Genomic DNA, 27,972 nt, shown 5'->3' on the forward strand with positions numbered 1-27,972 from the left:
ACTTCATTACAGGGTACCACAGTGGTGCACCTGGTAGCACCGATGCCTCGCAAATCCTGAGCGGTGGGGTTGAACCCAGCTCGCTTTGTGTGGACTTTGCATTCCTCCCCATCCTCTTGTGGGTTTCTTCCACATGCTCTGGTTTCCTACCACAGTCCAAAGGCATGTGTTCCTCTAAACTCCCCTTTGTGAGGATACACAAGAGAAAGTGTGACTGATTGCTCTGTGATGGACTGTTGTCCAGCCCAGGGCGTACCCTGTCCATATCCTACATTTCCGCGATAGGCTCCAGAAGACCCAGGTCTGGACAAGCACTTAATGACAATGGCTGGAAGGATGGAATTTCATATTATGATTTACTACTTGACAATCCTTTTGCCCTAAATTGAAACTGTACCCCTGTAAGCTCTGTTTCATACCTGCACATATTTGTGCATCTAGATATTTACTGAAGCAATTCATGCTGAATATAAGTCCTACAGCCAGTAGCTGCTCCCCAACGTGCAGTCAAAGTTATTTACCTGGTGAGTACAAAGTGTATTTTGCCCTGGTGAGACCGGAATGCTCCACCACACCCGGCCACTTTGTGGTCCCACAGAGAAGTCGTCCAAAATCAGAAGCAGGAAAGTCCTCTGATTTGGCTCTGATGTGATGGAAAGAGAGTCCTCCCACCTTCAGAACTGCTGAATCCCTTCCAACATTCAAGAAATGTCACAGAACACACACACCTCTGTAAAGACCTCCTGTCTCCTCTATAAATTCACACTGCATTACCTGTGCCGTTTACATCCGTACATCCTGTGAATTCTATATGAAGCTACTTGTAATACGTGCTGCCGCAAACAGCCGTATTAAACAAACAATGTGCTTCAACAGTCATGCGCACGTGTGTAACTCTTCATATGTTACGAAATCCACCTTTTTTTTTTTTTATTTTTTAAACTGAGTTATATGCCACATTGGAGAAAAGTGTGTTAAATAATTATAAATGTTCAGAAAACCTGAGGAGGCACTCAGCAACACTAACACAATGATCTAGTGAGAGGTGTTGAATTTTCATTCCTTCTCACCTTCAGCACCTGCACCTAGAGAGAAGACCCGAGTACAAAGACTCCTCCATCCACTCCTGACAAGCCTCAACAAGAGCATGGGCGAAAGAGGGAAGTGCGGGCAGGAGCTGGGGACTGGGTACAGTAAAAAGCACTGTGCACGCCCCATACAGCTTCAACCCCCATCTCCGAGCCACTGGGCCAATATAAGGGGCAAAAACATCAAGAGTGCAACACACTGCTGGAGCAGCACCAGCATTCACCCTGGTGATTGAAATTATGGGGGCTGGGGGGGTTATGACCAGAATTATACATGTGTAAAAGAGAATTTGAAGAGCCTGACCTGCCTGTCTCAACTTTACACAGCAGCAGGAGCCTGCGTCCCCTGGCCGTCGGGTGGGATTACGAGCAGGCCAGTGAAGGTCAACGAGTCGCGATAACAGCGTGGGGCAGGTTAATGAACAGCGCGGCTGCAGAACACACTCCGGGGGGGCAGACCCCAGTGAGAGTGGGTAGATTAGGGCGGAAGGCCTTTCGTTCTCAGAGCTGTGCAAACACCTGCGTCTCGGTGACCACACAGCAACCCTGGAACGCATGGTCTGTAACATTTACCGCACCTCAGTGCCTTAGTGAGAGAGCATTAAAATTTAAATGGTACAGGTGAGTAAATATGTACACAGCAGCGACAGTCTAAATCCTCACGTGCCATGTGTGTCATTCCAAACCCAGTTTACCACTTTAAAATAACTGGAAGGCCAGAAAATGACAAAAGGCAATATTTTCTACAAGAAACACTGGGGGAAAAAGCCCCAGTGAAACCATTGTTTTATAATAATGATCATTTATCGTCTAAGTTTATTTTACAATAATTTTAAATTTGGAATTTTAGCACAAACATTTAAAAAGCACAATAGCCGAGTTGCATGTCAGGAAAAATGCTTACGCCATTGGTAATGGAATTATGACGTTTTATCGCTTAGAATAACCCCAGAGAGCTTGAGTGATGCCTTGCAAGGACAGCATTAACGTGCTGAAGAAATGAAAACATAAGCAGAGAAGCGCTGCGCACCATCTGCGGTCACAGAGCTCTTCGTGGGGATGAAAAAACACGAATAATTCCTTGCACTCCAGTCAAGACCACTGAACATCAGAGAACCGGCACACAGGGCAAGGACGGACGCCAGCAATGCCACCTTTAAGTGGTAAAGGACAGGGTAATCCGGTGGGGGGGGAAGCCATGTGAGAGAAAGTGGAAACACCAGAGCAGAATGCATACTGCGAGGAATGACACCTGGCCTCCAGTTATTGCACAGTCACCGATCTTATTCTGCAAAGACACTGGGAAAGAGCACATTGAGAACCACAGGCAAGGTTGGGGGCAGGGGATGAAAGTAATGCTCGGCCAGAATAACAGAGCTGGTCTCACTGCTGCTAGATGCTTAACGGGATGCTGTCATGATACTTAACAGGATGCCGACAAGCGTGAGCAGACACGGCATCCCGGCCAACACTCACATCAGAGGAATTGAGCAGGAAAGCGAAGACAAAGCCGCAGCCGAGCGTCCCACACCTCTCGCTACTGTTGGAAACATGTCAGTTGACCTCCAGCCTCACGGAAATAAAACCCCATTCCAGCATGTGTACTCAAACTATTGACTTATATTCAAAGGACAAGAGTTTTTCAGCCTCAACAGCACTTCGGAATGATTTCCATGTTTAATATTTTACCGGCGAATATGGAAACGCAAATGGTTTTTTCAAAGAGCGCAGGTGGACCCTGTGATCAAAGTGAATGATGCCCCATGAATTTTTGAGTGTTTCCAGCTGCCCGGGGAGCGCTGGGATCAGAAGTCACACAGCGAGACGGACAGACAACACAGGAGACTGACGTGAGGGTCCATTAAGGATCCGATTTATGGATCTAAAAGGGCCCTGATAGCACGCTGGGGAGAGGGGGGGCAGGACAGAGAGGAAAGCAGACATGACAGGAAAGTGATTTTCATGGCCATGCGAAGCCCTGGGGAGACGGAGACGGCTCCAGACAACACACGCCTGCAGAGCCTCAGAGCCGAGTCCCGTCGGACCTTGGATCACAAACCCCCAGCTTTGGGAAGGGCTGCCAGGCCCCTGTGGGCTTTCAGGTGCATTCTGAAACACCTGAAACTGTCTCAGCAGGAAGCAATGTGCCCATTTTTCCCCAGCATATTTATACAGATTTGTGAAAGGTCTTTTGGAGGTCACAGAAAAGGGATGTGATGTTGATCGACTGCTCTATTGAATACGAAATGAAAGGATACTGATAAGATGGAGGAATGAATGACTGAGAAGATGGATACGCACCGATCGGAATACAGAAAAAATACAAAGTTATAAGTTGTAAAATTGTGGAATTATTTCTCAGCATTTTTATGGTTGCTTACCTTATGTGTGCAGGTATGTATGTGTGAGTGCATATATATGTATGTTGTAAGCTCTGGGATCCAAAGTGAATTTCCCTCTGGGATTTATAAAGTTGATTTCATTCATTCATTTATTCTTCATTTCATTCATTCTCTCATTCAATATTTTGAAACAGCACATTGCACATCGACAGAAGCTTGAATGTAAGAATCCACCTTGACACAACAAGCCCAGATGTGCACACGTGTTCAGCTGGAACTGGAATTTTGAGATAAGAAACATGCGCAAAGGAAGAGGCTGGAAACGCGGTAAGAGCAGCATGCAGTAGCCGAAAAGGGGCTCGCGTCTGTGCAGATGTGCAAGGAAACGACATCAGCACTGATCACTGATATACAAGTGTCTGACAGACACTATCCCGATACGCTGACGTTCTGAGCTCGTAACAAAATTGGAAACTGTGCAAGGAGGGACACCGGTAGGGTCACCGCAGGAACAAAACTGAGTGTTTTCCAGCCGCGCAGCCGAGGGTGTTCAACACAGCGCAGAACTATTAGAGGCAAAGCACGCTTTCAGACGCAGAGGCACATGCTGTTTCTGGATGACCTCACAGAGACGGGAAAGGCTTCCCTTGGCCAAGTCCCATTAAAGGGTTCTGCACTTCGTTTCAGCCCGAGTCATTGCAGGGGAAGGGACCGCACCGGTCAACCGACTCCGCACACCCAGTCACGCTCCTGCAGCCGAGGGAGGCTGAGTGCCGCACTCCTACCTGCCATCATCTTCTGGGCCTCGTAAGGCTCCATGTAGCCGTCGTTCTCCGCAACCTTCTCTGGGGTCACGTGCCCCCCACCCCCCTGCTTAGCATCAAATGGGTCGGCGTAGTCTTCCAAGATAATAACCTGGAAGAGAGCGAGAGAAAGGGAGCGAGAGGGAGAGAAAGAGAGGGAAGGTAAGAATGGAGAAAGGCAGATTCACTGCCCTCCCCGAGCACTCCCACCACAAGTGGGCAAGGCAGCGAGAGTAGCTGGTCACATGTTCATTCACTGACAAGGTCCACACACTAATGGATCTGAACACAAACTAAGCATGTGACGTTTCTTAGATATCATCTGGGTTATCATGTTCTTATCGAGCATCGTGCACCAGATGACAGTAGGTCAAAATCATGTAGATAGAGTAAAATACCTCACTGGGTCTTTAGGTGATGACATCCATGGGAGGATAGGACACAACAAGGAGTTCATGGCAAAGGGGGAGAAACACACTTTACAGCACCACACCCATCTCACCTTGCACTTGACTCGCTGAGAGGGGTAATAAAGTAACAGAGGGTGGGGAGCGCGGTAATTCAGAGCAGACGAACGCACAGGTAGAAGATGACCCCCTTTGGAGAGACAGAAGCCTCCTCCACCTCCACACGACAATTTACACTTATTCACGCAGCTCGCACCAGCTCTCTCCAAAAGCAACTTACAACGGTGAGCTACTTATTTACCCTTTTTACTGGAACAATGTAGGTTAAGTCGGGTAAGCTCAAGGGCACCAAAGCTGGAGGTGGAACTGGAACCTGTGACTTTTGGGACCAAAGGCAGCATGTCTAACCACTATGCTACCAGCAGCTTCTAGATGAAGATCAGCGCACACCACTTGAGGAGAAATGACGCTTGAAAACCACACACCCAAGGACATGGAAAAGAAAACTTCTAGTTAGTGCAGGAGAGAGAGAACAAATGAAAAGCAAAGTCACAAAATGGGAATGAGCTCTACTGGGGCGGGACAGACCTCCAAACGTGTCTGGCAGCTCGTTGCTCATCTGGCACATAAGTGTTGAGAGCAAGCTGGAGGAACCTGCTGTTCTGGTTGGTACCCCTCTGCTGGCTAGGGCACCAGGCAGCAAGGAGGCAGAGCAGGTAGCAGTGATGCCTCGCAGATCCTTGACCATGGCTTTGGATGTGTATCTGAACCCAGCTCGGTCTGTGCGGGGTTTCCACGTTCCCACAGGCTTGAGTGGGTCTCCTCCCACACTTCAAGTGCACGCGTGTATATAGATCAGTTTCAGTCCCTTCCATAGCCTCTGTTACCTTGGAAGTAGTTGCCAAGTGACAACGTACCCTCAGTAGCACCTGCCATAACCCTTACCTACTGGGTAGTGGACAAATGCCCCTAGCAACCATCAAACAGGTCAGAGGTCAGTTAATGAGCATCCAGTGAATTTAAGAGCTGAGAACACCAGATGATATAGTGGGCCCATTTAAATACACATTTCTCAACATTTAGGAACATTTCATGCGAATGTAATTTTTTATTTTTTTTTTTTTTAATGGAAGACTCAAGAGCGTGCTGTGCACTGAAGTTCACCTGGGATTAGCAGGCAAAGCGCAGGAAGCAACGGCGGCTTTAACCTTAAGCAAAGAAGGATAAGGAAATAAACTGCTGTGGCGTTAAACAGATCACACACACAATAAGTGGATTAGGTGGGTTTAATAAAGCACTCCACTCAGCGCTGCAGGCTGACATAAGTTAAACAATGCATCCTCAACGCACCCCCACCCCCACCAACTTTCCCAACCGATTGCCGTGGACCGATTCAGAGCAGCGTAATTACAGGTTCCCGCCGTGTCTCGCTTCCGTGCCTTTTGAAAGGGACGCGATCCGGCGTGCAGCACCTAGTTGTGTTTTCACAGCACAGGGAAAGAGCCTCGCACACTTGAGCTTAAGCAAAGGCAGGACCTCTCGTAAAAAAGCAGCGTCGCTCTTTGGAAGTGAGCACCCCTTCGCACAGGACAGTACGGGCGTCCACACACCCAGACCTGGAGCATTAGAATCCTAACTAATGGCTTAAACGGAAGACAAACACACGAAACCGTGCTAAAAGAGCCTGCAGTGTGAACTGGGCTCAATTCTCTCTCTCTCACACACACACACACACACACAAAAAAAAAAAAAGTGTGTGGAAAAGCTCCACATCACTTCCACAACAACTGCAAAGTCTCGATGTAGGTGTCCTGGAGGACCGTGTTTCAAAACTGATGCCAAGGCCAAAGGACCCGTGTCCCTGCTTTTAAAAAAAATAAAAAAAAAAAGAAAAGGTCTTCCCCTTTGCACCTTTATTACCGCAATACACCAGTAACTGAACAGGTGAAGCACCCCAATAGTGTTACAAATCACCCACTGGCAATAAAACCTACCATTCGAAGGCCTGGGTCTGCTTTAAAGTGCATCGTAGTATTATCGTGCTTGGGAATAACTGGGGGAATTAAGTCCATTTCAAATCAGACCTTAGCGGAGTGTATTAGTTAAGGAGACACAGAAACAGCCTGTCATTTCAGCCTCAGACCAGCATCCCCGCAATGCGATCCCTGGACAAACAGAATCCTTAATCCGAGTCTTTTAATTGCCCGGTTCGATTATTTGAGACTTAACGGCGACGCGCTTATGGCAACGGGAATGATGTACTGCCGAATTGTAGATTTCTACGAAACTGGGCCACATAAATACCTCACATCATATGTTGGTATTACAAGGAATTAAAAGAAACAATTTGTTTATAGAGCCTCTATTAGTACAGAATCCCTGTAAAATCCTGACTGGCCCCATCAGTTGTACTGTGGGGGGGGGACCCTGCAGATGCGGCTCCGAGTCGAACCCGAGCTGACACTCCAAACAATTGGTCTGCGCAATAAAAGCATGTCACATGTCCCTGGTGATTCCTCTGCTGGCCGGGCCTCACCGCGAATGTGATGCACGGGTAGCGCGCTGCCCTGCCGGGTGGGGGGGGGGGGGGGGTGCACAACTGGTGATTTATGTGCATGCCACATGGGATTCCTGCCAGAGATAACCTAATACAACTGGAGGGCCAGCCGCCCTCATGTATCAGCTCCTTTCAAAGGCTTCTTTTCCTCTGTTGTCTGCGCTCTTGCTGTCATTTGCTCCTCCTTTAATTATAACCCGTTACTGCCCATGTTGTTATGCAGGACATGCAACAGTTTCCAAGTGAGAGGGAAGTGGGAGGTTTCCCTCCGGAGAGAGCCTGCTTCCAGAAAACTACCAGGCGTACACAGGGTGACCGCTTGTAGTGCTTTAACCCCATCTGGGGGAGACGACTGCTCCATGAGCAAATGCACACGGTGGTACCCTCCACCTTCCCGGAGTCACGTCGAGCATCATGAGCACCAGTCACCAATAGTGCTTGGCTGCGAATATGTCTTATTACTTCTTAACACACACATCCCTCATTTCTGTGCGCAAAAATAATGCAAAGTACGTGCAGTAAAGACCCTGAGAGAGAGAAGAAAAAAAAAAAAAAGAGGCGAACCGAAGAGATCCCTCTGCAAAACGGATCCAAAAAACCCACATCCCTATGGTGGCTCACACTGCTCCCTGACGCACATTATACCAGGATGATGCTGTCGAGCGTGGGAGCGCCTCTGGGCCTGCCTGGGGTGAGGCAGGTATGTGTCTGTCTCTGTCTCTCTCTGTGTGTGTGTGTGTGTGTGTGTGTGTGTGTGTGTGTGTGTGTGTGTGTGTGTGTGTGTGTGTGTGTGTGTGTGTGTGTGTACACATGCCTGCTGAGGTCAAATGGAGGTGTCTGCATCGCTTATTCACATAACAGCCCCCTTCCCATTAGAATGTGCAGCTATAAACCACCACAAGCAGCTATAAAGTCTTAAAAAAATGGCTTCACAGCTGTGCCTTTTACTTTCTCTTTAGAGCGACCGGAGGGCGGGGGTATATGGAAAGGGGGAGAAAAAATTAAATCATTAGAAAAGAAAAGCAAATTTGTCGGCAGGTAAATTAATTTGCCAGCTTTGCTTTCAGCCTTATTAAGGATCCCCGGCCGAGTGCTCCGGTGCGAGGCTTCCCGCTCGCATTTGGAAAAGGCAAAGGAAGATAAATGACTGGGTAATAAGAAAAAGCAAATTAGACTTAAAAGCACACTTAGCTTTCAAGCTCCAGCAAGCTGTGCCTCCACATGCTCAGATCACTGGTAATTTGTTAATTTTTTTTCTTCCCCCCCAGTCACACAAACGAATTTGTGCAAACATTTGTTTTCGTCTGTTCGCCTGCTCCGTCCGCACTCGGGCATCGATCTTCCCGGACTGACGTTTCTTCACGTGTCCCGGCCTTTCCTTGCTTCCTGCATCCCCCCCCCTTTTTCTCTTTTTTTCTTCACGCAGCTTGTGCCTTCAAGGCTCGACTTATTTATTAGACTGATTCGTATGGCTTTGAAACACACAGAACAAGGTTAGCCAGACTTCAGAGTAGCAAACATGAGGAAGGGCTTTCACAAAGTGCTCGAGAAAGACCGCTCTGTGGAACATTCAAGAGCAACCAGAAAACCCTCATTGCTATATATACATACATTTTTTTTTTAAACAAATAGTCAGTATCCATTATATATTTGAGTCTGTTGTATATATAGAATATATACCATACAGTATTTGCATACCTTATATATAGTATGTATACAGTATATATTGTATTATACCATACATTTAACACATACAATGCATATGCAAATTTATTTACTGTACACATGATATTTACATTTATTCATTTAGGTGACTTTTTGCAGAGCAACTTACAATGTTTAGGTATGTATTATATTTACTAATTTATACAGCTGGATAATTTTACTAGAGCAATCTTAGGGTAAGTACCTTGTTCAAGGTAGAACATATAGTTGACATATGTTATGGTTATATATACAGTATCTAGTATGTACAAAATACATATAGCCTGGTACAACATCGCTGTAAGATCTACACCGGTGTCCTGGGAGTCAAAGGTCTGAATACAATAGTCATCGTGGAATAAAAATAAGCATCAATTAAGGAAATGGCAGCATCAGAAGGAAAAGCCAACCTCTGAGGGAGTGGTGGTGTATGCTGTGAGAAACTGACATGCCTTCAAGTCACCGTGAGAGATTCCTCTCACCCTGGGAGTGTACAGAGCTGCAGTGGGTTCGAGCCACCGTGACCACAGGCACACACATCCTCACGGGAAGCAGGACCTTGTGCGAGATCCACACCGAACCACTAATCACTTCAGCTCTGGAAGTTTCCGTCATGGATGTGGCAGAAGGAGAGGGCAGAGAAGGAAAAAGTTCTCGCGCGCACACACACTATGCCAAGACATGCAAAGACTATACGAGAAGGACAACAGAGCCTGACCTACATTTTCATGGAAAGACACACAGTCGTATTTTCAAAATCCTCAGTTTTTCAGATCATCTCTTCTTCCTCGGTGCCATGAAGAAACTAGCAGGTGCATTTCTGGAAAAAAAAACAACCGACTTCATTTTGCTTGACAAAACAAGGCACCTTTTCTTCATCTGCACAACAAAAATTGACATCAGGGAGTGCGTTTGGGCCAGGAGGGATAACGGCTACATTTTCTTGATTTTTGGATTCTGTCCAGTTAAACTTACTTTTCAAGCTGCCCTAATGTCGCACCTGGTACTGTAGCGCTTACAGCTGCTGCCTTTAGACCCAAAAGTCACAGGTTTGAATCCCACCTCCAGCTGTAGCACCCTTGAGCAAAGTACTTACCCTAAATTGCACCAGTAAAATTACCCAGCTGTATAAATGGGCAAACAGTTGTAGGAGATTGTAAGTCGCTTTGGAGGGAAGTGACATGTAACTGTAAACTGCCAATATGAGTCCTACCCAAGTTTTGTTTGTTCAGCATGTCTTCACCCTCCAGTCCTCGCTTACACAATAGGCAGGACATTCAAATGCCATCTTACTCAAAAAAAAAAAAAAGGTCTTTAAGCAGTATGCTACCTTCTGCACCTATTCAGCTGATGTCCAGCAGTAGCCGACTCAAAAACACTCTTTGATCCTGTTCCCTTTCACCAGAGTGCGAGAGTGTTTTTCGTTGCAGAGAGGCTATGCAAAAGAGGTAGTTAAAAACGGAAGAGATAAGACAAGGTACAAATAATCCCCATCTCCGCAAACACCTGACAGACATTCCCATGCCCTCCTTTCCAGGATGACGAAACACAGGAAGGAACACGGTCACATTGCATAACCACAGGCCCTAGAATGCACTGAGCATGCATTTCAGCATAAGGTCTGCATGCCGCCACATTCCTTCTGGCACCAAATCCCCGTAGGTCTGACCCTTGTCAGACAGAAGAATCCTTTTCTTCCTTCCTTTCTCAACTCGCCCCATGATCACCTCACTGGGACAGAGGAGGTCCGAAGGCCAGGGGCCAAAATCCAGCAGAGTGTTTCCTATCAATTATGGGTTCTTCAACATGCATGTGACATTGAAGGGAAAGGACTCAGAAGAAGCGCATATTCATCATTATTACTATTATTAGCTATTATTAACAGTTAGAAAATTCTCCATGTTATGAAAGCAGAGATCAGCAGCAGTGACTCAGACTCAGATGAGAAGAACTTTCACAATAGAGAATGCTGGGTGGGGCCGCATATCAAACAACTCTGTGGCTCTTTCAAAACTTCGGCGATGGTGGGCGACTGAGTCACAGCAGAGGTCACGGGGGGGGGGGGGGGGGGGGGGGGGTAATGACAAAACATTACCAGGGCACACAGGACATTGCAGATCACACAGCTCAGGCTCTCCGGAGCACCTCTAGCAAGGTCGAAAAGCAGCCCATGTCCTTCTCATTCCATACCAGCTCAGCTCCCGAAATCGCAAGGGGCGAGTGAGGACTTGCCAAGTGAAAGGGGAACGTCACCAAGCTGTAAACACTTCCTGGCAGGAAGGGAGCGCTTCCTTAATCCTGAGACGGCCCACACGCTCTTTATGTTCCGCGAAACAAAGACCCAGCCTTCCTCCCCACTTCTGTCTACTTTTCAAACTGGGACCGCTGCTGTGTCAGACATCACCCAACCTTCCAGCAAGGCTCACCGACATTTACCGCACTTTCCACGGCCACTGTAAGTATTAATGAGGGTGGCTCTTGCCCTTGTGAGGACAGGTGCTGAGCAGAAGGTCACTCCAACACAAGGTCACTTTGCTGATTACTCTCCTTAGTTGTGTAAACTTGTGAGAAAAAGAATGAAACCTTTGGAAATATCTGGATTCATGAATCAATGGCTCCTAAAAGGTGATCTGATCCTCACCTAAGTCATGATAATAGACTCTCTTATTTAATGAATAGCACACACACGATTTTACACTTCCATATCATTATTGAATAAATAGTTGAAATAATCAAGGTCACTGATGGAAAAAATACGTGAAACTCCAGGATGGTGACATCTTGAAACCTGGGTAAAGTCAGGTATTCAAATTAATGAGTCAGATGTTCCAATCAGCTCACAGACAGTTCGAGTTTGACCTGCCCTGCAGTAAAAAAATGAATAGAAAACTATAAAGGATTCATTAACTGCTCTTTACAAAACTCTGTTGAAGTACAATATGAACCGATCAACAAAGACCTCAGAGGATTTAAAAAGGAAAGCTGTTCATGCTCAAGACTGGAAGGGGTTACAAAAAGGATCTCTAGACACCCGGACCTCCATCAGTCCACAATCGAACAGGTAGCTCAGCGACGGAAGAAATTTTGCACTGTTGCTACACTCCCTAGGAATCGACATGATACAAACATCAGTGCAAGGGCACGCCGACAATCTCCAGGCAAATGACAAAAGGACTCAAAGGTGACACCTAAGGATCTACACACATCTCTTGCACTTGATAATGTGTGTGCTCACAAATATATCCTAAGAAAAACAGTAAATAAGAGTGGTGTTCATTAGAGGTTACAATGGTGGAAATCATTTATCTCAAAAACAACATTGCAGCCAAGTTTGCAAGCAAGCAAGTTGGTTAAAATCTGAATGATCCACAGCACGACTGGAATAATGTTCTGACAAAAGTTGAACATTCTGGTAAATGTACAAAGCATTACATTTAGAGAAAAATTACCGCATACCAACTCCAAAACGCCATCCTGACTGTTAACCACGACGGAGGGGGTATAAGGGTGGGGTGGGGGTTGCATTGCTGCCTCAGGGCCTGGGTGCAAACATTGAGGGACCCATGAAATACAGATTGCGTCAGAAAATTCTACAGGATAATGTCAGGGCATCCGTGTGTGATCTAACACTCTAAAGAAGATGGATCATCTAACATGATAGCAATCCAAAACCCAGGAGTAAATCAACAACAAACTGGCTTAAATGGAAGAAATTCAAGTTTCAGACTGACCGGGTCCAAGCCTGGACCACAATCCCACTGGCATGCTGTGGTATGATTTGAAGCAGGCCATTCTGACAGCACATCTCAAAAATATATATGAACCGAAACTATTGTGTAGAGGAATGGGGCTAAATATCACCTGCACAGGTCTCATCAGCAGCTACAGAACGTGTGTGCTTGAGGTTATTGCCACGAAAACAGGTCCCATTAATTAGTGAATATAAAGGGTTTGCATACTTTTTCTAACAATAATCTTGTTTATACCATTTACTCAAAGATGGCAAGGCAAAATGCTGTATTTGTTTGCAAAATAAGAATGTCTTTATTACGAATTAGGGGAAGATCGATCACATTTTGGGAGCCATTCATTCAGAATTCCAGACAGTTTTAAAGGGTTCCCATTTTTCTTCCTCACAACTGTGGCAAGTGGCAAAGGAAAACATACAAAATCTACTACATACGGAGAATGTTTAACCTCCCTGAACAATAAGTCCAGATATTACAGCTGCTACCGTAATGTCTTTGGTGCACTGTCATGCTCCAATTACTGCATTTCAGGAGGCAAAAATGTAATACTGAAGAACTGAGCCATCTAGTTAGCTCTACTAATTTCAGGCTATTATTGCTCAACAAAAACTGATGAAAAACATAACTTCTCACTGCCATATAAACAATGTTTCAGAGTAATTCCATTGTACTCCATACCAGATGGTGGAAAACACTACCAGAGTTTAAAGGGCTTACTGTGAATTACATCTAAAAAAACTGGCATTTCTGTTATGAGAAAATCATTTCATCTTTTACCACTGAGTATTTTAAAATACCTACCCTTCCCTTTTCACATAAGCCCTGGATGCAGGAGAGAAGAAAAAAAAAAAAAAAAAAAAGAGTTCTTCCCTAATCAGCTTGCGATACGGTTTCCCAGCAATGGCACCCTCCCTTTTTCTTAGAAATGAAATGGGACACATTAAATGAGGGTATTCTCGATACCAGATACCGACAAGCCGCTGTCCATGCTCCTCAGAAGAAGTCCAGCATCCCCAGATCAAACATGAAATTAGATATAAAGGCAAAGACCGACCATGCTTCCACAACGACCGCGGTCATGTACAGGTAAAGGGTACGGGCAGGGTCAGCTAAAATCAGTTTGTCCAAAAAAAAAAAAAAAAAAAAACAAGGAAGGAGGAAGAACCAAACAGCAGACACTACATTTCTGTTCATTAACATGAATATGTGGGCCACATTTCAAAGTGAATGTCCTTTCCTAGATGTTCCTCACGTTCTACAGCTACCTCACTTCTGGGAAATTCACTGCAATTCAGAGTTGCCACAAACTTCCCATCATGCAGCAGTGAAGCAATATAGAGAAAGACTTACTAACAAGAGGTTCCAGGTTCAAATCCAACAATGAGAACTGATGCTGCACTGGTGATTCAAGTGTTTGATCAATCACACAGAGGAACATCTGCAGTTCTACGATGTACAAGTGACTCAGGACTGTGGTTTACACCAGTTAGTTGTACACAGCAAAGGAACGATGTTCAACATCAAGCACCGTCAACCGTTGTCTGCTTACGAATTCTTTTTCAACCAGCATCTGCTTTGTATGCCGAGTGAAGCCATGTGACAGAAACCCGACATAAGAATGAGTGCGGCACAAGTGTCCCCACTACACTGGGTCAAGGTTACAGTGTCATTAAGAATAGAAAATAAACCCTTTGCTTCTGAGAGCAACTCCCGTATGCCATGTGAGGTGTCAGAGGGTCCTGCAAAGCAAGGGAAACAAATGACATGAAGCTCTGGGGAGCCTAAAGAGCCAGGAAATGAGCAACAGAAAGTTACTCGGCAAGAAGGGTTTCTTCACTCAGATCCAAAGACGGCCCCGCTTGGTCTCAAAAACTCAGACACGTTAAATAGCTCAATGACGGCACGACATTCATCCTTTTTGAGTTAAAAAAGACTGGGACTTATAAGCGATGCTCCACTGATTTGTGGGTAACTATTCAACACCGACCCTTGGCAGCTGGAGCCATCTCATTTCTCCCAACAGCCCTTCAAGGTCACGTGCAGGAAATTTATGTGCCATGTTCTTGCTACTAATTTTAGACCAATACATTCACAGGCTGAATTAGAAGATTAGATATACATCTTTAATAGAAAGCACCAGGGTCTTCAAAGTATTAATCACATTTTGGAGAACGAGGCCACTCAATGCTTATGAATTTAATTGGTGAGAACAAATGTGATTTCCCTTCCTTTTTTTGCACTTTTGACTCTTAAAGTGGGCCTTTTTTATTCTCAAGTCGAAAAAGAGATGCGGCAACAACCAAAGAGAAGCCGCAATGCTTCACTTTCTCCTCGTCCCTGGTGTCAAAAATCAGTGCACGTCACTGAGAGCAAGATTTTCTCACGACAGCTTCATTTCTGCCCAAACGCGGCATAATTCTCATGACGGCTTTATTCCAGCAGCAGTTTCTGCTGGCAACAAATATTTATAGCAAGGCTAAACATTTGACACATTTCTGAGGTACTTAATATTGACATACTTTAACGGGCAATCTCCAACACTTAATTTAAAAAAAAACAAATTACAAAAGCTTACTAGGGGAGTTATATTCACCCAGTAGTCCTCGAGAAATGATTTCTGATTGCCCAAACAGTCAAAAGACCACAAGGACACCCGGGCTGGACTCCAGAAAGAGCTGGGGACAAAGGCCACGTCGACTTGTGCGCTAATCTCATTATGTAAACTCTGTCCTCTTCCAAAACAGGACTTCTTGTTTGCTGATATTTGGTAAATAAAAGTCATCTGGCCACCGGGAAACGGGCTGCAAGGGCCGCTTTCTGGCCCCTGTGGACAGACGGACAGCGTTTACGGGCTGGCGGTTGGACTCTAACGGACAGAAGTCGAGCTCTCGAAAGACAAACAAAACACGACAGCACCGTTACCTCTCCAAGAGCCCACAGAGAGCAAGAAGAAAACTAATATTTATACGGTAGATGGCTTTCCGCCCCAACTCGTCTCCCGAAGGGAAACCTGACTGCTCGCTCTGGAAAAGAGAGGCACCGACCTCGGCCCTGTACAAAGACAGTGGGCCGCTTTCAACAATGGGCTCAATTTGAGGATCGGCGTCACACGGAGAGCCGCGACAGCCATGCCGCACCATACGCCCGTGGGCTCTCTTACTGTGCGGCTGAGCCCGAAAATGACACGCCTATTATTTAGGGAAACAAATTAGTGGAGGGAGAACAAAAAAAAAGAAAGGAGAGGAAGGAAAGAAGGCAGAGTGTGTGCTGCTGGAGTGTCACGGTAAACAAGGTGAGAGTCCCACACAGTGCTTAAATGCTCTCTCAAGCCGATCTGGCATAGCCGTCTGTTCATGGACTTCTCCAAACGACACCTAATTGGATCATTCCATGTCCAGGGATCTGATTATTTGTGTTCTCGTTCTGATGGAGTAGGTGGACCAGCTCATGCCCATTTGCAGCATCAATTTGGAGAGGCAATAGAGGGGGAAACGAATCAGAAAGCTCTCGTTTCAGGAGAATGTATGGGGGGAAAACTGGCTGAAAGCACAGTAACAAAAACAGGCCTGAATGACTCTTGGATTTTGAAACGATTGGGTGTCGGAAAGTATTTTGGATGGGTGTGCAACAGGCACACACGGGCAGGCTCCAAAACAAAAATAAAAAAATAAAGTGTGCCTTTTTTTGAAGACTGCAGAGTCTTTCACAGGAAATTCACGGCACATTTTGCTTTCGGTCGTCATTCCATTATGTCATGTGTGGAAGCAGGTAAGAAACAGAACCTGTATCAAGTACGTCAACCACATTTGTATTCTTACGTACTGATCACACACACACACATACATTTTCAGAACCGCTTGTCCCTTACGGGGTCACGGGGAACCGGAGCCTACCCGGTAACTACGTACTGATCAGTTGTTTAATAATTCAGCTCATGCTTTTCTTCAAAGCGAGTCACAGCGTTAGGTTACTTACAGTGATTTCCCATTCATAAAGCCGAGCACTTTTACTAGAGCAATTCAGGCTACGTACCTTCCTCTAGGTTACTAGAACAGGAGATGGGATTTGAACCTGGGTCCTTCGAGGTGAAAAGTGATGGTTCTTGTCGCTATACTCGCTGCTGCCTGCTTGGAATAATTCCCAAAGTAGTAAGACACAAAGCATATAAATACGAGGGTACGCAGCAGGTAGCATAGTGACTAAAGAGCTGGATTTGCAACAGTTCGAGTCACAAGAGAGGACTTGCACACTGGCTCCTCGTCTTATGAACACCAGAGTTACAAATTTTCAAAAACATTATCGGTTTATGTTTAATAGTACATCCTTTACCATTTTATTGCAGCACAGCGAAATCAACCTGCATTTCCAGGTGCCATAATTCGATGGCACTGAAACGGGAGCGAGAGACCTTCCTATTCAACTCACTTCCACAGTGTTTGCAGCTCATCTGATCTCTGAGCGCTGATCAATAAGATGAACGTTAGACAACTACTTGACAAACTGGTCAGGTATTGGCACTTGTCGAGAATGCGTATTTATTTACTGCCATTTTAAATTTGTTTTAATTTTAATATAGCTTGAAGCTAATAATAATTAATCTCAGTAAATATTTTCATTATACCTACATTTTAGGTTTCGAAAGTGACAATGGGGTACTTTGACTGCATTAATCTGATTTGCAGATTTTAATGTTTACATTTACTCATTCTGTAGATGTTTGTTATATTAAGTAACATTAAGCTGATGCTTTTACCCAAGGCGACTTTAAATTGATACACTAAACTCCTTACAATCACTCACTCATTTTGACAGTGTAAATAAATATATAACACATTCGCTTGCTCAAAAATACGGGAAATCTGGAGACACCAGTTGACCTGAAACACATGCCCTTGGAGAGCACCTGGAGGAAGAAACACAGGGATATCGAGGTGTGATCATACAGCCCAGGGCCTGAGATGACAGAGCTGCCATTACTGGAGAACAAAAACAGCTGAAAGTGGCCAGAAGGTGAAGAACATTGCGTATTTATGGGATAAATCTGTCAACAACCGGCATTAAATAGGAGGCTGTGGAGTACAAAATTTTTTTATTTTCAGTAATTTTAATGAGTTCTAATTTTAACGCACTTTGACGTTAACAAAATAAATGGCAATCACATCCAGGCTGTACCCTGCCTGGAGACCTGTGGCTTCAGAACAGGCTTCTGGCTACTCCTCCCTGGACTGGACAAGTGATGACTGGTAGTGAATGAATGAACAGAAGTGTTTGGAGCACTTTTAACAGCACCTTCATCAGAGGTTTTTACAGAACCTAACCGTAGAGTCAAAACAGGGATGTCACTATTATGTAGTGTTTATCGATTCTGATATTGCTCAAAGTGACTTAGGAATTATGAAAAAAATTGAGTTACAAACAAACTTCTTGTCTCAGTTCTGTTTTGTATAGTAGTATACAGCAGGAGCCAGTGTACTGTACTTCAGCAAGATACCGGACCTTACCTGCTTACTTAAACTGCACAGTATGAGATGCGAACACACAATGTTTGCATTACTAAGCTACTTACAGTTATTCACTCATTTATACAGCAGAATAATTTTTAGTGCTGCAATTCAGCATTGGTACCACGCTCAAAGGTATTGCAGCAGAAGCATGGATTCAACCTAGGCCCTTGGACTGCAAGGGGGCAGCCCTCTCTAACCACAACCTAGCAACAACCTCAACAACTGTGATTATTACTAGACAAGGAAAGAGAAAGACATAATATGCAGGTACGTTAGTATCGGCATGAGAACTAGAGAAGCAATGGTGTCCAGTTGCTCACTTTGTCTTTACAAGGACAGTGAAGCATTACAGGTCAATCGCTGTACAGTTTGAAACAGGACAGCCTCCATCCTCTAACATCTAGGGAAAACATCACACAGGAGAGAACTTCTGATGCTAAACTTCCAGCAACACACACGCAGAACATAGCATCCATACACAAATCCTCCCTCAGAAGATGTGCTCCTTTCCACGAAAAGGGAAAAGAAACGAATTTCGTCTGCAGTAGACTACGTTACGCACACGTTTCACAAAAACATCCCTTTTTCGTTGGAACAAAACACCCAGTCACACCAGAACACAGGTATCTAGTGAACTGCTACATTAATGGGTGGCTGAGTACAGCGAGGAGAGGAAAACAAAAAAAAAAAAAGAAAAACACACACCCTAATGTCGAAGGATTACACGGAGCCTGCACGCGACGTTTCCTTGAGGAGGTAACCTTCGCAGTAATGCTGGATCCCATTCCGTTTCACGCGTGAGATCATCCTCTCTGAATCTCTGGGCAAGTTTTCAAATGCCCTGAAGAATGTCGGCGATGGGAAGGAGGCACAGCTGCTTGAGGGAGGATTTAATTAGCTCTACGCCAGGATGGTACAGTAATTGATGTGCCTCCACTCGGTGTACCTCGAAGGTCTCGGCATTATAAACAAACATAAAAAACCCACAAATTACAAATAATAGCACCGATGATCAAAGTGATTTTCGCAAACATAAAATCATCCAGACATAAAACTCCCACCCCCCTCAATTACTGCATATTATGCCATGTGTGCAGGAAGACAAGCACCTCTCATTAATCGCCACATGTCGGTGTCTTTGCTGAAACCATGTAAAAAGACAACGCATGGTAAATGTAACTGCCACTAAGAGATGACAGCAGAGGGGAACACCGGCAGTATGGGCATTGGGTCATCGCCCGAGAACTCGCTAACTGCTGCATGGGACAACAGCAGCATTGCGATTAAGCACCATTTCAAAACTCCCCTCAGGGATACAAATTAAAGTTGTTTTTTTTTTTTTTTAAAAAAAACATGTCTTTCGGAGTCACTCCCCCCCCCATTCTCCTATATGCACCTATTCATGTAATGTTCACTGGTTTATACAGCAGTATGTGACAAATTCACTGTATTCCAGAATCACGTGTCTGCATGGAGAACTTTCCTTCTGTTGGTCTAACGCACTCTTTGTACCGCTCTCAGAGATATATGTTTGGAAAAAAGCATCTGCTTAATGAATACACATAAATATTAAAGCAATTTGAGTAAATAGAACAAGATGCACAACCACACTTATCAAGGAACACTCGCGGTATTAAATATAGCAAGAAAAAGATGACAGGTGGGATGGGGGAGCAGCAGGTAGCACTGGTGCCCCACAGCTCCTGCACAGTCACCTGTCTCAGTCTGTGCGCAGTCCCCACGATCCATGTTCTCCCCGCATCGTCACCAGGTTCCTGTAGGTGCTCTGGTTTAATCCCACAGTTCAGACAAACTGGTAACTCCAAAATGCCTCTGTGTGTGTGTTATTGTCCTATCGTGGACTGGTGTCCCATCCAGCATGTACCCTGCCTCACACCCCATGCTTCTGGGATGGGCTTCAAACCACAATGGTGCTGCAGCGGATGAATGGTCAGTAATAACAAACAAATGAAAAAACAAGCTGGTAGCTCAGAGACAATGACAGAAAACCATACATTTAGCAAGACAATCACAAGAAAGACCAGACACAGCCCAGTGGGTGATCATCTCAGTCCTTGCAAGGAAATCTGGGGTGAAATGAGGATAAAGTGGCAGAGAAAGGTCAGCTTTGCAACCCAGTTATAACTGCAGGTCAGTGCTAATAATCTTGTTCACAGTTATCATACACACAGCGTACTGTTCATTTTCTATGGAAGCAGGTGATAAGGTGGTCATGTTACAGTCGGACATTTATGGTCATAATCTACCGCTGCTGACTTATCTGCTGTTATAAAAAAGGCTATAGTGTGCTTTACACATTTAAATGCATAAGGCAGAAATGTGCGCGCGCGCACGCACACACACACACACACACACACACACACACACACACACACACACACACACACACACACACACACACACACACACACACAGCGCCCAGGGATCAGTGGATTAGCCGAACGGAGGAGTCCTGAGGGAGGGGTGTTGTCCGCGTTGAGCAACACCTCCACACTTGTGTCTCCAGCACATACTTCTTTCAGTTCCCACACCTCCCATGTCTAGTCCTTTCACGCACAGGGGCTGCTTCTTTCTTACACCTGCTAATTAAGTTTGCCAGTGGCAGACATTTTTATACACACATTCTTTCCACAGATGAGCATGTCACATGGGGTTTCAAGTAACTGTGGAGCACGGCTGAACACCTACTGTATAAAGAGCATATGTAGGAGAGGGTGACGGATGCCGGCTCTCAGGATAACCGCAATAAAGAACAGTAAAGGGAATGTTTTAATGTGGAAAAAGGAGACGCAGTGACATTTTACTGCTTACCGAAGTAAACCAGCATCCGCAGCCAGAACCACAAAGAGGATGAAAGCCCTCAAATCCATTACTGATTGAGGTCCACAACTATTCATCTTCGGTTTGAAGATGTTCAGCGGTCTTCTTTGTGCGAACTCCATCACACCTACTCTGATTGAAAGGGTTCCTTTTCTTCAGTGAAAAGGTTTTAAACATTTTCTCTTAAAATATTGTACTGCTAAAGGATTGACGGCAACAGCTCAGTGCAGGCGGGAAAAGTTGGGATTCGTTCCATTTATCGGTCACTCGTGTTTTCCTTAGTAACACCACGGTATCTGTGCAGCGAAGGAACATTAAATATCGGTCAGTGGACATTACGGTAAACGGTCGCTGAGGGTAAAGGTAAATTTCAGAGTGTCTGTGCACAGAGTGACACCGAGCTGTTCCAACAACCTGTTCATCCGGTTTCCGCCGCACTGCTCTTACACACTGCAGTCTACTGCAAACACACTGACAGGTAGAGAAGATAAAACAGATGACTGATTCCACCAGACGAGGAGCAACAAGGAGGATCGGGGGACGGGGGTGGGAGGGATGCCCCCCCCCCCCCGGGATGCCCCCCCCACCAATGTTCAAGCCTGCCTAATGCTTCCCCCACAACATTTGTTTTTTACTCCACTGAGTACTATTGATATTTTTCGACAAGTTGCTGTATCACTGGTTTTTACATGCTCTAGAAGCACATTTTACACTGAGGAGCATATGGGAGGAGGGGAGGGGGCTGGGGGGTCTACAGCTTCTTTCAACTAACAGATGTGAAACTTGGACAAAGGAAAGGAAATGTGAACAGTGTCAGTAAACCAGAGAAATGAGCTAGTTCTGGTGATGTAACTGGTACAGTATCAGTACTGTAACTGATAGTGTCGATAATGACGCAATGTTAGTAAAGCCAGTGATACACGACTATATATCCTGTATTTGTACTTTGCATCACACTCTGGGACTTGCACAGATTTAATTTTCTATAAACGTAATGAAGGTGAACGGAAGAGTTTTATCAGTGTAATTCAAAATTAGAATGTAACACAATGTTAGTAAATTGAGCCAATGTGGTAGCCATGTAATTGATATATTATTAAAGTAAGTGATTATTATTGCAAATGTTAGTGATGTAACTGATACGGTGTTAGTAATAAATGGTCCAGTGATGTCACTGATAGAGTCAGTGTTTACCGTCATTGATTTAAAGTGAGTTATGCAGTGACGGTGTGAGTAACGGAACTGATTTAGTGTCAGTACTAATTCGGTGATACAGTACGAGTGTGAGGTACTTCACACAGGTTTTTATGATAATGTAAATCAATTATGTATGGCGCGTGGAAGCGCTCGAGACAAAGTTGCTCCGGGGTTCTCTCTCTCTCTCACACACACACACACACACACACACACACACACACACACACACACACACACACACACACACACACACACCCCTCACCTTCTCCTTGCCGTCCTGCTCAGTGGGGGGTGACGAAGGCGGGGACCTCGCGCCAGCCGCGCTCGCGCTCTGACTCTGAGAGGTCCCGGCGCCGCTTTTCTCCAGCGTTTCCACCTTGATGAGCCGGTGCTTCGGAGACACGTACTTGACGTCGGGCGCCGCGAGAGAGGAGAAGCCCGGGAAGGAGAGGTTCCCGCCCGCCGTGTACGGGTCCTCGAAGTCCAGCTCCTTCTGCAGCTTGTATGCGGCCAGGATGTCGGGCTGCGCGGCGCTCGGGTACTGACAGGTGGCCCCGGGGCCCGTCTGCTGGAAGCCCGGGGCGCCGCCGGCGTCGCCGCCGCCGCCGCACGCCGCCATGTGGCAGTGCCTGTAGTCCGGCTTTGGTGGAGCCGGAGGCGACGCCTTGGAACTTTTGAATCCCGGCAGGTGTTCCTTGAACCATCTGGCCATGCCAGCGCATCGCTCTCCAAAGTCACTTTTCCGATATTCGCCGCTCCACTTTTCCTCCGTGCCAGGTGCGCGCGCTCTCGCCCCGCCTCGTAGTGACTCCGGGCTCGAACCCGAGTCTCCCGCCAACTCCGCCGCTGAGAGCAGACTAACAGTGACTCAGTGAGTGAGTGAGTGAGTGACTGACTGGGAGCGCAGCGCAGAGGAGCCACTCGCGCGCTCTACCCCCGTCCACCGCTAGGCAACATGGGAGGGAAGGAGGGAGAGCGAGCGAGCGCGCGAGAGCGGCCTTTTGGCAGCGCGAGACGAGGTGCAGCCTCTCTAGCTTGCAGGTAGGCGAAGCGCGCGCTGCCCCCTAGCGGCGATTTCGCACACAGCGCCGAGAGCGAGCGCGGACGCGCGGTACCGTGTTTTACTTCCACTCGTTTTAAAGGAGTTCTAATCGTGCCGCACGTCGAAGCTCGAGAAAATCTTCGAATGACAAGTTTTTCAAATCATCGCGCTTTATTAGCTCTGTATTCTAGACTTTTAATGGGCCCGTAGCTGTGTATAAAATCGAGACACGTCAGGATTCATCTTTTTTTGTGTATTTCACATTTATTCATTAGCAAACGCTTCTCTCGAGCGTGCACAACAGCTTACTAGTTAGTAAGGGTTAGGATTTCGCTGACACTTGTGAAGGTGACTTGCAATACTAGTTACACTGAGTACACTGAACTCCCTACAATCATTCACCTGTGTACACAGCAGAGCTACGTGACACACACACTCACACACGTATGGACGTGTCAATACACCTGAGGCGCTGCAAAAATTAGGGTTTTTTGCACATGCCTTATTTTCATAATAACCAACACTGACTGAATATCACTACATGAAACTATAAGAACTCCGGAAAACTGGATTAAAAATAATTAAATATGAAGAAGACACTCAAAGGGTTGAAATACCTGGGTACAATACATGGGGAGAGGTGAAGCAGTTTTCGGTACACAAAGCCCGCAGTTTGGACAATGCGGAGTGTGTGCCCAGACCCCTCACAGGGTGGATGGAGTGTGTCACCGGTCTGCCAGACACAACTGTGAGGAGGGTCACTGGACTGGAGTTTTATAAAGGCAGAGCAGCACTATGACCAGGCTTTTCTTTTTCATAACTTTGCATTCCAGCAACTCTGTAGTAACCTTGAGCAATGTAGACACACACACACACACACACATCATCTGAAACCGCTTGTCCCATACAGGGTCGTAGCAAACCAGAGCCTAACCGAGCAACGCAGGGCGAAAGGCTGCAGGGGGAGGGGACACACCCAGGATGTGACTCCAGTCAGTCGCAAGGCACCCCAAGCAGGACTCGAACCCCAGACCCACTAGAGAGCAGGACCCGGTCCCACTGCGCCACCGCACCCGCTACTACCCTGAAATACTCCAGTAAAATTACCCAACTGTATAAATGTGTAAATGATTGTAAGTTCAGAAAGTGTCAGGTGAATGACTCAATGGACATGTCTCCAAAGTGGTGCCTCTGAGCAACTCCTTGAATGAGCCTCAGTGGTGAGGTGCCACTGAAGGGAGATACATGGGACTGTTTTGGCAAGTTGAGCACAACTTGTGCCACGTCTTCTGGATCAGCCAGAGAGGCTTGGTGGCAAAGAACGGAAGACCAGACAGGAAGGAGTTGCATCAGCCCAGGTGGGATTATCACCATGGCTTGAACCAGGAGCTGTGTGGAGTGTGAGATATTACCAAAAGCTGTGAATTTTATACTGGAGCTATCTGCAGGAGTGGGTTATAGCTATAATGTGTGGGGAGAAGCAGAGACTCAGTTGGCTCTGGATTCAGATGGGGTGAAGAAGGATGCACGGACACCATTTATTACAACGTTTATTGGAACACCAGCACACGGCGAGATGGAACGGCATGAACACAAGGAAATAATGCTCTTGGTCTGAGGACCCCTTTTCCTTCTTTTCTGTTTGAACCTACACCTCAAACCAGCCTTCTCAAGATCTTAGCCCTTCTCAAGCTCACCCCCTCATAATCCCCGTGAGGCCCCACAGCAGTTGAACAACAGTTTCACATTTTCCCCACAATTCTCACCTATTTACAATAAACATTTGTCTCCCGCTCAAACGTGACATTTCCTAATAACGTGCGTCGTTACAATATTGCTCCATACTTTTACTGTTAGCAAAAACTTCTTTGTTTATGACAGGTAGCATAAAGGTTCAATTTAAGCAAACAAAAAAAAATATCTTTTAATATGTTAATGCATTTGTCTAATACGATGCTGATCTTTTAAATACATTTGGATGTTTCCATGTCTGACAGCAGAGTAACGAAGAGCGAAAGGTGACAGTCTACTCCCTCTGATCTGAGGCCCATTCATGTCCAGATGTGCAGTCAATGGATCCTTATCAGCATTGCAGATGATGGCTGAAGAGAGACACCTCACTGCAGGTCCTTACATTTACATTTTACATTTATTCATTTAGCAGACACTTTTCTCCAAAGCAACATACATCTCAGAGAAATACAATTTGTGCATCACATCAGGAGAAAGGGAGACATAGTTGCAGACGTGTGATTCTTAAGTAAACCTAGTTTGTTTCTTTCCACTTCATGCACCCATGTTCATCGCATGAGTAGGTGCACAAAACTCAGGATAATCCTGATCGCCTTCCTAGAATTTATTTTAAAGGTACACAAACATTTACATACAATACAGGAGTAGCTAGCAGCAGTGTAAAGGCTCCTTGACTGCAGATTCCCTAAATCCTGCCTAACCTGGAAAATTGATGTTTAATTTCAATTCTGTATAATGGATATGTCACCGGAAATTATTGAAACGTATACAGATGTGATGTATCATTTTCAAATATAGAGAAACACCACATTTATATACATATATACCTATGCAAATGAATATTCATGTATTAAAGGAAAATATCAAGATAAAGCTGTAGCATAAAGCAGCTTTATAGCGAGTACAATGTTTATCTTACCCACGCTGGAAAATAAATAGTGTTGTATTGATTGTGAAACACAAAGCTTTGTATCTTTACAGAAGCCCAGTTCTGCTGTCAAACAATCCAGCCCTTTTCCTTCTATATATTGTATGACAGAGCGAATGTAATTCTGTAAGATCACATCTTCCAGACAACAGCATGCACCTTCTCTGCAAGGTGCAAGGTCCAAAGTCAGGCACATGGGACACGGGGACCTTGAATGCACATGGGAGGCACTAATTGAATCTTTGGAGCCAGACTCCATTGGTGTCATGGGGTCCAGACCTGCTGCCGTCCCTGCAGGGAGACAATGAGCCCATGGTGGGGGCCATAAAGTGCCTGAGTAACCGCACGGTCCGGCTTTTATCAAGCAGTCTGCTTCAGTCCCTTCTCCGGAAATAGAATACCCTTTACTCTAGAATGTAGTGTTCGTGTGTTTTCTGAGAGACGCAGGCTGCAGACCGCATCTTCAGTTTCACGTTTGCACACTAACACCTTGGCAGAGCAGCATCCTCACACCCGCCACGCTGGCTGCTTCTGAGAAAGGTGGCATCTGAAAAATATGAAAAAAAAAAAAACTCTCTGGTCAGCATCTTTGCCCCCTTTGTCCTCATTTCAGAGGAACCAATTAGCCACAGCTTGGGTGAATAAGCACAAAAAGCTACTATAAAAATGCTGCAATGGTCTACTTAAAGCCGAGGTACACGATCCACTAAATATAGTTGCAAAATGTAGATGTGGTAAAGTTAAGTGTTGGCTAAGCACAGAAATAATACATTGTGAGACGCAGTTGTGTACAGAACATGGTATCCCGATGGATAATCACTGAATGTGCGTTTTAGTGGCATGGCAGGAGGCCAGCGAACACTTGGCACTGCCCTGTTACTGCTGCATCCTGGGTGGCGCTGGGCTGCTAATCAGCATGGCTCACGGTGCCAACAACAAACAGCCCGCAAATGCTGCGAGAACACGGGCAGCACTGCCCTCCGAGATTAATGTGCTTGGCCCAAAGGCAGCGAGTCACTGTGGGCCGTTATCAATCACGCACCAGCCGTATGGAGAAGGCTTTATGGCCACCGGGTCACTGCCAGAAGCAACATTTGCATTGCAAACGAGCCGCAACCTGAGGCAGACTTGCCAGTGTTATGGCTGTCCTATTTTGAAAGGTTGTCAAGAACCTACATGGGTCCTACGCGTCACAGAGATGTGCACGTCGTCACACAAATGCTGACCACTTTGCAACCACATGCAAACATCCATAACGAGCCTTTAAAACCCAGGCAAACTGCAAGGTCAGTTTATATCGTTTCGAATCTCAGCCAAGTGCACTCATGAAGAGCCTGGAATACTCCAGGAAAGACGGTAAAGTGGTTGAGAGTGAAAGCCTATCAAGGTTCGCCAAGTTTCAGGCAAATTCTTCCTGGAAGGACTTCTGAGTCCTTTACTCCTCATCTCGGAGGTACCACAGTAGGGCGACTCCTTATGAGATTTTCAAGCGTGTGTTTGCCGTTGAAGACACTGGCCTGATGCGAGGGCGTCTTGATCGTTCGGAGGAGCAATCGTCAGGCAGAAATGGAGAAGCCTTCCTTTATGGGTACCTGTAGCCGAATCCCATGCACTCTGAAAGATGAAACGTGGGGCGGACTTCAAATGGACCCCGAATCCACTTTCACGACAGCCTTTTATCTGCCTTGAGTGCTTCCGTGAGATGTGTCATCAACACGGCTGTTTTGTGTTGAATATTTCTGCCAAATCTTCTATTCCTATTCAGACCATCTGCCCCTTTTTGATATGTGACCTGATTCTGTAGCAACCCTTCTCTACATCTTAAGAAAAAATGTTGCTAAATTCTACATTCAAACGTGAATGAATGCCTCACTAGGGATCAGCAGGGGTCTGCTGTGTCCTTAAATACCGCGATTTCACTACACTGAGTAATCCACAGAAAGATTGCTGTAAGCGAGGTAAAACACGGTTACATTTCCTCCGCTAATTATGTGGGATGGCATCATCTCACTTGACAGGTTGGTAAGCATTATTTCTTCATGCCAGAGACCTGGGGTT

The 27,972-nt window shown here is 45.7% G+C and overlaps 1 protein-coding gene across 3 annotated transcripts in view; it reads right to left on the bottom strand.

Annotated features, from left to right (window-relative positions):
- The window catches only part of LOC108926253 (SH2 domain-containing adapter protein F-like), a 71,031-nt gene extending 46,941 nt beyond the window's left edge, over nucleotides 1-24,090 (bottom strand). For all 3 annotated transcript variants that reach the window (XM_029253310.1, XM_029253308.1, XM_029253309.1), the window contains exons 1-2: nucleotides 22,455-24,090; nucleotides 4,216-4,345 (exon numbers count right to left, since the gene is read on the bottom strand). In XM_029253310.1, coding sequence (XP_029109143.1) covers nucleotides 4,216-4,345; nucleotides 22,455-22,904 — 580 coding nt within the window. In that variant the 5' untranslated portion in view covers nucleotides 22,905-24,090. The remainder of the gene's footprint in view (nucleotides 1-4,215; nucleotides 4,346-22,454) is intronic.
- Between the last annotated feature and the right edge of the window lie 3,882 nt (nucleotides 24,091-27,972).

This window comes from Scleropages formosus, chromosome 7 (genome assembly GCF_900964775.1).
Source record: "Scleropages formosus chromosome 7, fSclFor1.1, whole genome shotgun sequence".
In the NCBI taxonomy this organism is placed as follows: Eukaryota; Metazoa; Chordata; class Actinopteri; order Osteoglossiformes; family Osteoglossidae; genus Scleropages; species Scleropages formosus.